Source organism: Haplochromis burtoni, unplaced genomic scaffold (genome assembly GCF_018398535.1).
Source record: "Haplochromis burtoni strain Fernald_Lab_line unplaced genomic scaffold, NCSU_Asbu1 Contig_94, whole genome shotgun sequence".
NCBI lineage: Eukaryota > Metazoa > Chordata > Actinopteri > Cichliformes > Cichlidae > Haplochromis > Haplochromis burtoni.
In genome coordinates this window covers 1,860,233-1,873,498 of record NW_024582455.1, presented here as the reverse complement: position 1 = coordinate 1,873,498, position 13,266 = coordinate 1,860,233, and the positions used below count along the sequence as shown (strand labels likewise).

At 42.2% G+C, this 13,266-nt stretch overlaps 1 protein-coding gene across 4 annotated transcripts in view; it reads right to left on the bottom strand.

Annotated features, from left to right (window-relative positions):
* The window catches only part of numbl (NUMB like endocytic adaptor protein), a 61,949-nt gene that overhangs the window by 29,060 nt on the left and 19,623 nt on the right, over positions 1-13,266 (bottom strand). The window contains exon 1 of one of the 4 annotated variants that reach the window (XM_014334945.2): positions 4,452-9,981. The exons of 2 other annotated variants lie outside the window; for them this stretch is intronic. Coding sequence is in view for 1 of the 2 variants with exons in the window: in XM_014334942.2 (XP_014190428.1) it covers positions 2,388-2,428 (41 nt within the window). In the remaining variant the exon portion in view is untranslated. One more of the 4 variants, XM_014334942.2, reaches the window with a different exon arrangement.

The window sequence follows — 13,266 nt, the reverse complement described above, 5'->3', positions numbered from 1 at the left end:
TTTGTACCAGTACCCTTCTGTACCCTTGACTCTTGTCATACCTGTGTGTGTGTGTGTGTGTGTGTGTGCGTGCGTGTACGTGCGTGCGTATGTGTCTGAATGGGTTCCAAGGCACAAAAGAGAGGCAGATTAACATAACAATATCCAAATCCCCTTCTGCCCTTGGAACAGCAGGCAAAGAAACCAGGCTAGCTTTATGTGTGTTTGTTCCTGTCTGCGTGCTTCTATATGACCTTATATGAGTGCATCTTTGTGCGTCTCCATCTGTACCAAAAGAGTGGTCACGATTGTGCGCCTGGGGTGTGTCTGTAACAGTAACAGAAAAAGTGTGTGTGTGTGTGTGTGTGTGTGTGTGTGTGTGTGTGTGTGTGTGTGTGTGTGTGTGTGTGTGTGTGTGTGTGTGTGCTAATCTAAACACAGCGCACCCAGGCGTGAAGTGGAGCAGTCTAGTCAATATGCTCCAGTATCATATTGTCATGCTGTGTTTCCACTTTGTATTCCCTGCTATCAGTTCAGGCCAGAGCCACAGGTCAGCTTATCGGTTGTACTACACTTGTGATGTGACAGCAAAGTGCGCGGCCCACTTTCATCTCTAGGGTCAGCGAATAAATCTACAAACCAAGGAAATCGTAGAATAACCAGCAGATACTGCAGGCAGGAGACATATTGCATACAAATCTGCAACTCGATGGAAGTCTTTGACCTAATGCTGTGTTTTAAATAGCATGCTTCTACACTACTTACACTCGATATTTTGAGTCCATAAGTGTTTTCCCAGCACATGAAGTGCTCTGCAAGTACCAGGGATCAGTGATGTTGCCGGTGCTAGCTCACTAGCTAGGAATGGCAGATTCTTTTCAGGTACTGCAGCTAAAACCACACACCCAAAGGACTGTTTATTGTCTTCTCACTAAGGAAGAGGTAAGTATTAGTTTAGTTGCTCCCAGGGGCTTCGGCAAATTGCACGCAAGATGTTAAACCCAAAGTCCATAAGTTTTCCTACCTTCTTAAATTCACATACGACACAAGTTAATGTTTAGTGTTCACAGTGCAGTGACAGATTTTGTGAACCAAAAGATTTTGCACAACTGGAAATCAGTCAAACACTAGCGAGCCAAATAACTTTTGCAAGAACTACTGCAGTAATGTCTCAGGGTCTTACCAGCTCCACCCTTGTGCTTGAATTGTGCAGAATATACGTCAGACTCCTGTGTCAGTGAACAATGCCAAATGACCTGGCGTGGCTCTGGCTGCATTCACACACTCTGAACTCTCGCAGTAAAAGCAGAATTAACCTTATAGTCTTTGAGTTTTAACCTGTGTCTAATAAACACTGCGGCATCTGTGAAGCATTCACATTCACGTCTGTTATTTCTTTTTTTCTTTTTAACCCTGTCATCCTCTCCATATTTTCTCCTCTCCTGCTTCTTCCAAAGAAAAAGGGAGCAAATGTACATTTTCTCCAGAATGATTCTGCTTTGCCCCAGCTTCTTCCTCACATCCACTCCCTGCTCTTTTCTTTGTTAGCACTCCTGAGTTTCACTTTCACACCCATCCTCTTGTTATCACCCTCACGTTGAGTGTCTCACCTCAATTTGTCCTCATTTCACTCATCACACAGGTCTCTGTCACTTGCGGCATTCTCACTCTTATGCCTTGTTCTCAACATTCATGAGAGCTGGCCTCACAATTATCTAATCATGAGGACAGGGAGAGAATGGGAGTGAGAAACTGAGAAGAGGCGCTGAATTTGGGAGGGAATTTAACACAAATCTTGCTCTGGGCAAAGGGTATATGGCAGGTGTCCATGCATGAACTTCTGAGCATGCTCAGATCTATATGTGCACAGAAATTATGTGCCGGCACTAACGCTGTGCAAATAAAAATAAAATGTTGGGCGTTTCTATCAATTTAGCAGGTTTAATCTCTTCCATATGGGCATGGGGGCTAATGCATCTGCTAAGGCTATTAGCCGCTATGAGCCCTGTGGATGCAGGGTAGACTAGACCTATTATCAGTTTAGCAGTGACGGAAAACACAACCATAGCCAAAAAACACAACAACAACAGCAAACACAGTTGTCTCTGCTGTGAAAAAACACGGATCCTTTGCTGACCTCTACAGAGCTGGGTCAGGGTCAAGCTGATGAACAGAAAACAAGGTGAGGCTGAGGAAAAACAGTCCAAGGTGCTGATTGCTACAGTAACAGCTGACCCAGTTAGAATCCAGAATGTACCCAGATACACGATTACACACATATGCAGGAAAAATAATGTGAAACGTATTCACAGATACCCTGCAAAGCAAAAACGCACATGTACGCTGAATACCATCAATCAGTTCCTTCCCGAGGTTGGACCACATCCCCTACACTGTATCTGACTCACCTGAGTTCAATGGCCTCCCCCATCTCGCCCCAGGAACTCATTTCAAACAACAGCAAGTGAGAGAAGATGCAGAGAGATGGCAAGCTGAGAGAAAGACGTCCCTCAGACTGGCAGCAACAAGGAAAACATGAGAGGACGAGAGGAGCTAGAGAGCATGTGATGATATTGCGCTCAGAGTGAGGGACAGAGTGGAGGCGAGTGCGCAGTGAGGGGAGTGAGAGAGAGAGAGAGACAGAGAACCACACCTCTTCTTAAGGGATTAACTTGGAGAAAAAAAGCGCCAACACATTCTCACACTCGTGTGCCGCCGCGCACCCAAACACCAATCAAACTACCCACGACCTACGGTGCGGATGAGCGTCTGGCATACAGACGCGGACAAACAAATACAGCACACACACACGTATGCTCACAGCTGTTCTAAAAATAAAGACAAATCAATGTTTGACGCTCCAAATCCTGAGAGTGAGGAAAGAAGAGAGTGGGAGGATGGAAAGAGAGGGAGAGGAATGAGAAAAAGGAAAAGGGAGGGGTGATTAAGCGAGACATGGCGGGTGGTGACACAGTTTTCTTTGCTCTCCATCTGCTCTGGGCGCACTGGTCAAGAGTGCACTGGGGGAGAGGGCGAGAACTGGGGCTGGAGCCTGGGGACAAGACACTGGAGCTGGATCAGGAGAGGGTGTGCGCACTGGAACCCAGCCTGATAGTATGCTTCCACAGGGGTCTTTATTGGACACGTGTTTTTCCAGCACTGGATGTCGAAGGGTATAGGCCACAGCTGTACAACAGGCAGGGTACCCATCAGATGATTAGGGATAGCCTCAACTCCCTTTGCAAAGTGATGAAATGCACAAGCCACTCCCCAGCACACGTTTACTGGCAAAGCCGGAGAAACATGTGGATCAGGAAACACTGATGTGTTTCTGTTTTGAATGTTAAGACAGTGTGTTTCAGTGACAACTTGTCCATACTGCAATTCATTTTAGAAGCACTGTTACAGTTCTGACACAAGGTTTGGCATTTTTGGGAGGTTTGTGGGTCATGTGAAGCCAGAGTATATGCTGTTAAGGTCACCTTTATATAGAACTGTGCATCAAATTTAGAGCAGTCAGTTACACAGAGTGACTCTTAAAGAGTACCATAAACGAAGCTTATCATATGCACACTTACATTGGACTTAGAAAGTTTAGTTAATCAGGATAAAAATGTAAACATTTTCACGGTGATGCAAGAGAAGAAAGGTTTACTAATGTATTGGTTTTAGTGTTTAAAGCAAAATAATAAAAAAAAAAGACATGTATTCCATATGCGTTTGTGGGAGGAGTCCTATCTCAAGTCACAATATATGAAGCTTGCAAAAACTCACTTACTAACATTAGTGGGCAATTTCATAGCAAATATTTGTTTGCATTTGATATTGAAATGAACTGAATGCACACAAGTTTAGAAAACAACACCAGTAAAATTAACAACATACATGAGCTGTATTTTTTTTTTTTTGCACTCATCCTATGTTTGCCACATTTGGCCCATAGTGTTCAAAGCTAAAGCACAAAATAGGTGCTTTGTCAACTTGCAAATGCTTTATTATGTTGTTAGTCTCAAGATGAAGGATCAAAATGATTTTTTCACGCCATATGCTGTATTTAAAGGAAATACACACCGGCATACTTTCCTGGGACCAGAAGGGGGTAAGTCCGGCTTTATTGATGCAATAAAACGGTTATAAACAATCTATGGGAAAATTAACATACTTTTTTTCCTTCAGTAAACGTCTTCCTAATGAGGTTGTAGTCTTAATCACAAGTTTAAAGTTTTCTTCAAGACAACATAATGTTTGCATAAAAATACGTAAACTATGTTTCTATTTAGAGTAAAAAGAGATTATAATGAAGCAGAGTATGCTTAAGGGTGAAGGTCAAAATGCTTCCAGCTGGCCACAAAATAGTACTCTACAAACTTATAAGTGACAACACAACAGCAATGTCGATCTTTAATATATAGTAAATATTCTGTACATTCTTCTTCTACTTTCAGGTATTTCAAAGAAACTCAACTACTTACAGTTTTCTTAGTGAGTCAGGTGCTGCTAGAACTTCTGGTCTATATCAAAGATGAAGAGTTTTCCACAGAGGTCTGGTATCAATTTCTTTCTAACCCAAAGTTTTTTTGATGACTTAAGCAACGTTATCAAAGTTAATCCTATTTCTTCTCCATCCCGAGTCACTCGTGGCTTTATACAATATTTTTCCACATATGACGTCCCCAAAGCTAAACAGACTCCAATGCGTGAAACTGGTGGAGCTCCTCTGTAATGAAGGGCAGATGTTAGAGGTTGGACCAGGTTACGGCTGCAATGACGAAAGGGTTTGCTTGTTCAGTGTACTCTGGTAAAAAAAAAAAAAGATGTTTGCAACATCAGCGAGCCAGCCGATATCTGTGGCAGTTAGACTATATATTGAACACCACATTTCAGCTGTTTACCACACAATGGTTTCTATGAAGGATCACATTACTGATGCTGAAATAACTTTCCAAATCAGTAAATCCCCGATCATAATTCTATAATGCTGTGCAGACTTTTGGCTGCTGATAAGCTCTCAAACTTGTGAATCATTATCTCAAACCAAATGCCGGGGATATTATTTGTTAATCACTTTTTTTTTTTTAACCAACACACGCCTTACAACGCAGTGCTTTGCAGCAGGGCTGTTTTCATTTTGCATAGCTACTAAAACTGGGGATACAGAAGAGCAAGGGCTGGGTGACTTAAAGAGTTAGGCTGAATGTCATACACTAAATGAAGATGACTGTTGGGTCTGTGGGAAACAAAGGCAGCAGTGCATAGATAGAGAGGCACAGCTACTGTAAGAGGACTGACAAAAGTTTGGGGATTAGACAATAAATAAATAATAAATTTAATATGTTGGGCGGCGAGGGGTGGGGTCATTGAGTCAAACAGGACTGTTGGACTGTGTAGTATGAATGTACACTGTGGACTATGACGGTCTTGTCAGTCACAGATGATTTGCTTCTTCTTACCTACCTGGGTAAGGTTAATGTCTTCTAGCCTACACTCAGAAATTTAGAGGCTACAAGACAACAACCAGTATGCTCAACTGTATCAGAGGTTTAGCGCTGTTTCCAAGTGGATAAAATCAAATATCTGTCAGGAAGCTGAATCTGATCACAAGGATTTGAGATGCCTTCTAATATAAGTCAAGGTGTGACTTGCAACTGGAGCCAGACTTTTAAGTCTTTGTTTTAGGCTGTAGTTGTAGCCTGAGGCTAGTCTCTCTCTTCTCTCTCTTTTCACACATTCCCAGGCTTCCATGATGCCAGATCATCCTCTAAGCTGTTTACCCTCCAACACCCAGAGCCAGAGATCAGCGATAGATGAGACTGAGAGGGATCAAAACGCTCCGTTTGTGCTCTGGTGTTACACGTGTCTGTTTTAGATACGGCACTCTGGGCATTTATGGCTCCCAGCTTGGAACGATCAACACATCACCTTTCATGCTGTATCTTACATTAGGTTCCTTCACATGGACTTTTATTTCCGTATTTCTTTATTCATCTGAAAGACCAACACCATCCAGTCATTTTAGCTGTGGGCAAAGCCTTTGCCTTGTTTTCAAAACCTTTCCAGCTCACACACTGCTAAAACAGTTTCTATGCCCTAGCTCAAACCATTCATTGACCCCCTTGAGCTCTATAGATGGAGGCACCGTCATCCTACAGGAGACCACTTCCATCACGACAACAGACAATTCAGTTCAATTTTATTTAATATTATTTATGCAGCACCAACTCGCAACTCAGTCGCCTCAAGACGCTTTATATTTTAAGATAAAGATGCTACAATATTAAAGAGAATCCCCAACGATCAAACGAGCAAGTATTTTGAGCAACACTTGGTGACTGGGGAAAGGAAAAACTCCCTTTTAACAGGAAGAAACCTCCAGCAGAGCCAGGCTCAGGGAGGCACAGCCATCAGACACAATCAGTTGGGGATGAACAGAGGAAGACGGGACAAAAATCACACTGTAGTCGACAGCTAACACGTTCAGGCTTTCCTTGAATATAATATACATAACATGATGTACATTCACATCCCTGTTTTTGTGTGCTCATGCTTTGGCAGCATCCATCACATAAAATATCCACAAATAATAAATCCACTTTGAGCTGAAAACAATTACAGTGAAACGGTGACAGGCCTAACAACACTGTGACTCTTCCTTAAATGCTCCCACGGGTAAACTTGTCTTACTGTTCTTTCATTAGACAAGACCGCAAACAAATGTGTAAATATGCTATGCAGCTGAAGCAAAGATCAGCAAAGCACCATAAACAACCGCATCTAATCCACTAATCTCATTCAACACAAGCAGCATGCAACACATACAATTGTTACCGTTTTACCCACTGTCTTATGATGCTAAGTCACATTTTGTGCTAATAAAAAAACCTCACATTTAGATAAGGATTGATTACAGACCAGGGACAAAACAAGGACAACAAAAGGTTTCAAGTAGCCTTGAAATTTCTAACACTTCTTCCAAAAACTGTTACCACTAATATGGCTTAACCTGAAAAAGGCCAATATTTGAATTTCATATTATAAAGGCGTGCAAATTCAACACGTTGTTGTTGCAAGATAAGCTGCTTGCCTTGTTAAAAAAGGTGCACAGCAAAAATTGTGACATTTAGAAAAAAAACCAAAATGCCACAGGCAATCATTTTGTTTATCTACACTGTCATATTAAATTCTGCTCCAGCAATTATTTGGTGACAGAAGAAAAAAAAAACGGACGCGACTACACCTGTTAAAGGTGATGCAATGCAGGCTTACTATGAACAACGGCGGTAAGGTTAAGATCTCTCTCGCTGTTTAATTTTGACCTCTTCCCAACATTTTTTATTCTATTGTTTTGATCATCATTAACTTGCCGTCCTCCTCTCATTTCTCTTTCATTCCTTCAGGAGAAAGCTGCAGAGCTGGAGAGAAGAGGAGGGTGAGAAAAGAAAAGGATCTAAAAATATGTGGCGATGAAGACAAAGCCACAGAAGACAAAAGAGTGAGAAAGGTGTGCTACATAATATATCTATAATATTCTAACTCTAGTGCTCTACTGTATCGCACTGTACGCTTCTTCATCTGTCTCAGTGTGTATATCTGTTTACGGGGCAGACCTAACTAGCATAAGCTTATTATAACTGCTGTGTAGTTATGAAACAAGATGAGCTCACCAGCCAGGTGGGTAACACACACACTTCCTCATCACAATAAGTAAGCCCTCTGGCACGTGTTACAATCAAGTTGTTCCACCAGAAACATGATCATGTGTGTGTGTGTGTGTGTCTGCAAAGATGTTGAATTTAAGACTGTGTGGTTTTATAACCGTCATGCCTTAGTGGTTCCATAATAGTCTGTTATTTTAACCGACACTGACTGAATGTAATTTAGACTCCTTCTGTCACACAGACATAACCACAACTAACAATCGGTCAGGTTACAAATAGTCAATTATCTAAGTCTTTGTTCAAATAAGCACTCTTCCAGTGTTGCAGGGATCTTAAGTACAGGCCGGCGCACAGTAACTGTGAACCCTTACTGGTATCTGAAATGGGACCCAAACAAATCAAGTGTGATTAGTGGGCAAGTCATTCATTTTCCTTAAAGCTGTTTTATATTTTAGTATGAGTCACTGCACTGACATCAAATTGGGTCAGTCTGAACTCACAATGTCAGGATTCTGGCTCTGCTGCACAGAGGAAGCCATTTTTCCCACACACTCCTTCAATACTATTAAAAATAATATGGATAATAAGACAGATAGACAACAGATCAATATCATACAATTAATAAACAATCTTTATGGAGTGTAAGCAAGTGGATCTCAAACTTTGGGGCTGGCCCCATTAAGGAAACAGAGTCACTGCCAATGGGGTGAAGATTAAGGCCGCAGTGACACAAGCATAGAGACCAGTCAGCGACCCCCTGGCAACCTCCGGTCGTAAGGGGAAAAATGTGTTTTGCTGGGCCAACTGACTGCTGGAGGTTACTGGTTTTTGCTTGGGTGAAATCGGTCGTAAAGAAGGTCCTGCACCAAAAAATGTCCTTGGGATTTATTTCGTGACTAGCAGAGTCATCTATAGTTTGCATGGAAGACGTTGACTTGTCTGCAAACACAGCTGCAGTGATGAAATGTTGGGTGTTGATGGTGAACTTCTTTCAGCTTAAGTGAAACATACCAGAAAACATTTGAGAACCACTGCTCTAGGCCAAGTGGAAGACATTGAAATCCAGCCACTTTCTATGACGTAATTTCCTTTTAGCATACCACATGCTTTAGGCATGCACCCTGAAGTGTTTGCATTAGCGTGAAGGCATGTGTCTACAAAAATATAAAGACTTGTCTGTAATTCAGCAGTCAAATAACAAAAAGTTGTGAACCCAGCACACGATGATTGATTTTGGCCTCTTTGGGGAGGGCGTGCATCAACTTTTCTATCCAGCACTCCTATATCTTCACCTCACAAAGATTCACCTCCCCGACAATCATGAGTAGAAGTATCTGTATACTCTGATCAGCCACAAGATTACAGCAGCGACTGATAAAAAGGATAACACTGCTCATCTCAGTACAATACCACCTTCTGTTAGAAAACCTTGGGTCTTGGCACCACCCACCTAAACGCTGCTGCAGACCAAGCATGCCCTCCAATGGCAGTAGCACTTTCCCAACAAAATAGTGCACTACAGGACCACAATAAAGTCCCCATGGTAGGGCTGTGCAATAAATCTAATAGTAATTCTATTTAAATTTTGGTGAGAGCACTAAATTGAGGAGGTCAACTTGCAGGCTGGTGAAACCAACTTCATGATTTCATATAGCATATTGCTAACTTCTACTATGCATCCAGTGTCGAACGTCAGCTTCATCAGTGGTGTTCTGTAAAGAAACAGATGGGTGATCCTTAAGTGGGTCCACTCTTAATGCTACATCTGTCAATTCGAACCACTTCACCTCATCAATATGTCATTTCACCACCTCAGTGACTTCAGCTTAAGCTAACACAAGCGATCATATTGCGTGATAAGAATGCCTAATATATTTCGATTTCAGCTCCATCAAAGAATCCACCAAGACCTCTTTTTTTCCACCCCATCAAAATCTGTAATACAGTGCACGGATGGACAGGTCATCCAATATCGATGCTTGACAGCCAAATCCAGTGCCTTATCCTGACAGGCTGCTTAAATCGATTTTTACCTCCGGTCAGTACTGCTTTCTTTTTCTTCTCCCACTCCATCCATCTGTCTTTTCTCTCCTCAGTGACTCTCCATCATCATATGTCTCCATTATCCCTGACTTATCTTTCTCTACAGACCAACGTGAAGCCTGTAGTTACAGACAAAGCCTCATTGACCAACTTTAACACGATGGAGGAGTGTGTGAGCGCGCCCTTCAAGTGGCTTTGGATGCACATACACACGGCTGGTGGGTGTTAACTGATCAGGCCTGGGGCTCGGATACATGATCAATAACTTTCTGTAGTCTAGTGTGTGTGTGTGTGTGTGTGTGTGTGTGTGTGTGTGTGTGTGTGTGTGTGTGTGTGTGTGTGTGAGAACATTTGCACATGGGTCAGGTGTTCAAGGCCAACTGCTTGGCATTACCTCTCTCCCTACTCCCAATCAACATGACACCCAAACTCTGTCACGCTACAGTAGACATACACACACACATACATGCAAGGACCACATGAAAACCTTGCTGCTCCATGGCAACCAATTCCCATGGCAACCAATGGTATGGGTTTTTTTTCTTCGTGGGCTAGAAGAGTGAGAGGAGAATGAGGGGAAAAGGAGGGAGTGTGAGGGTGACAGATATTTGGGAGAGAAACTCTGGAAAAGAATAAAAATAGAAAGAAGGAGGAAGTGGAGAAGCAGCATGAACACACACACATACACACACACACACAATTTGGCTGTTCTGATGAGGGTGACGAGAGAGAGAGAGATACAGACAGTGACAACATTGTGGGTGAAAGGAGACCTCCCTCCTGGCTGATCACAACAAGCGCTTCGTAGCGCGGAGGAGAGATGTGGGGTAGTGTTTTGGGGTGAGAAAGAAACACTGAGATTAAAAATTAATGAAAAAGTCATCACATTTTGTGAAATGGTTCAGCTTAGAAAACTACAGTGTATATGCTTTATGCACACAGGGTATTAATATATATGCTGGGTAGTTAGGAGAAGAATCAGAGTGCCCGTGGTTAGCATATTTACAGCATATTTACATCTCCAGGTACCCTGTGTAAGTACTCCATAGAAACACTGTAATAGGATTGGAATAACATTTTCAATCCCTTGCCCTGTTGTAAGTGCACTGAACAGCCTTTAGCCTCTTCGCTCACACTCCCTTTTACTGGAGTGTAATTAAAACAGTGATTATGAGACTGCTTCACTTTACGACCTTGTAAGCTAAAGAAAATGAGAAAAACAGAGCCTTCTTGCATTTTCAGCTCCTCATTTCCTGTGAAAGGCATATGTAGCTGCTCTTGTAGCTATTTGTATTGACAGAAATACCATTCTTTGAATGGTCACTCTGTAATTTATTAATAAGGTTTGAGGATCAAGGTTCCTTTATTTGTCATTGTACACCCCAATATATAAGGGATTTTATTGTACTAAAAGTTAGAACGCTTTATCTGTGTTATCCCTCAAAGTTGTTGCTACCTATAGGCTGCATTCTTATTATACAGCCTATAGGTTTTTCAGCAATGTCATCAAAGCAAGAACTTTTAGGACATCTTTCTCTTATTTGCAGGCTATCATTTACTCATCCATGCACAGGACTTAAATTAAAATCTATTTGCTATAAAATCCATAAAGTAGAGGAGAGGAGTGCAGATCTGGGGGTTTTTGCCTGTGTAACAGCACCCCTGCTGGATGGAAGGAGCATCACTGCTATGCAGACCAGTTGCCTTTGGTCCGGGTTGTGCATTTGTATTTCTGTGTGCATGTGTTTGTGTGGATCATTCCCCAGGCTGCCTTCTATAACCTCTGACCTCCGACCTCCTGTCCAGACAGGAAGCTTCTTTTTTTTAATCCACTTTGCTGATACATGGAATGCATGTTTCAGTACGTGCACTGAATACTAAATGCGAGCTTCCCCCCCAAGATATGAACAGCATGTGAACTCGAGTTTTCTTCACAATTCATGTGTTGACTGTGACACAATGCATTCATACATAATGCATGTTTTGCATCTAAAGCAACAACATACGAGGCCTAAAGTCTAAAAATCAATATGGCTTTCAAAGCTTTTAACATCTGCCCCATCGCTCTGCTGTTGCCTGTCTGACAGACCTCTGTCTGTCTCCGCATTCCTAAAGAGGAAGCGTTTGGAGGATGTGCTGATTTAAAAGGTTGGCTTGAAGATAAAGTTTCATAGATATAGCTGGCATTTTTTTTCTTCAAAGCCCCTTCGAAAATATTTATTTTGCATGACATAGTTATATTTTTTTAAATGTTACTTGTGTCTTTAAACACATATTAAGAAGGCCCGAGGCGTTCTCTGTATATATATGCATGTATTATCAAGCTGTGTCTTTATCCATCTGTCTGTCAGTCTATCCATTTCCCTGTGTGACACCAACCATCTGTCTGCCTGCCCTCAAATCTGTCCTGCAAGAGCGAGACGCACCAGCATGTTCTGGGCCACAAGGAAACAGTCGTGTCCTTTTCTCTTTGGCGACATCGCAACAATCCTCCTTACAGCAACATCTGGTGACACAGAAAGTTACTACACAGGAACAAAAAACATCTCAGAGGCAAAACTGTTTCCATTTACAGTAAAAGAGGAAAAAAGAAAGAAAGAAAAAAACTGGGACATGAGAGGAAATTGCAGACGGGCTGTGTTATCTTTGTGGCTGCCTTTACAGAGGTTTGGGAGTTTTGGTTTCTGGAGAAGTGAGACAGAATGACCTTCACGGGGTGGTCATGTCTTATCGACCGGCACTAAAAGCCCAAGCTGGGCGTGCAGCAACACACAGGCAGAGGAAATGAGTTTAGAAAGTCAGGCAGATCATACAGGGGTGGCGCTGCTGCACGCTGCTCGACAGGATAAGCTTCCTGATATCCAGAAGTATTTAAAGTGACGTGTCTCAGAACTCTTTTTTTTTTTTTTAATCTGACACACTTACAAGATTTTGCATGGCTATTTACTATTTAATAAAATTAAGAAAATATGCAAAACGTGGCTTTTATTAGACACGCGATGCCCTGCAGCATTCACCAAATACACTGATTCTGTCAAAGGACTGGAGGAGATGAGAAAAGGAAGAAAAACTCAGCAGAAAGGAGATGATAGGAGGGGATTTGGGGATAAAGAAAAGAAGAGTCATGCATGGAAACAAGTCAGGGGAAGTCAATGAAAAACAGGACTGGAAGCAAACAACAAAGACTGAGGAGGAATAAAGAGGGAAGAAAAGAAGCGTGGATGTGAAAGAAAGCAGGAATTAAGGAGAAATGGGAAAAAGAGGAAGGCAAGAAAGTTATGTCATATCTCAGCTTCATTTAAAAAAAAACCCATCCTAGAGCAACTTCTAAAAAGCTCACCCATGTTTAGAGGATTCAGCAGGGCGTTATCAGTTAACCTCTGTTGGGGGAAAAAAGGGAAGTAGAGGGAGATTGTGATGGTGCAGAATAAACAATGCAGAGGTGAAGACCCTCAGGCAGAGAGATCAGGCCAGAGGCAGACAGAGACGAGAAAGACAAGCGGACTGGTGTTTGAGGCCCATGGCTGGAAAACACACTGGCACGGAGAGGAGAGGAGAGGAGAGGAGAGGAGAGGAGAGGAGAGGAGAG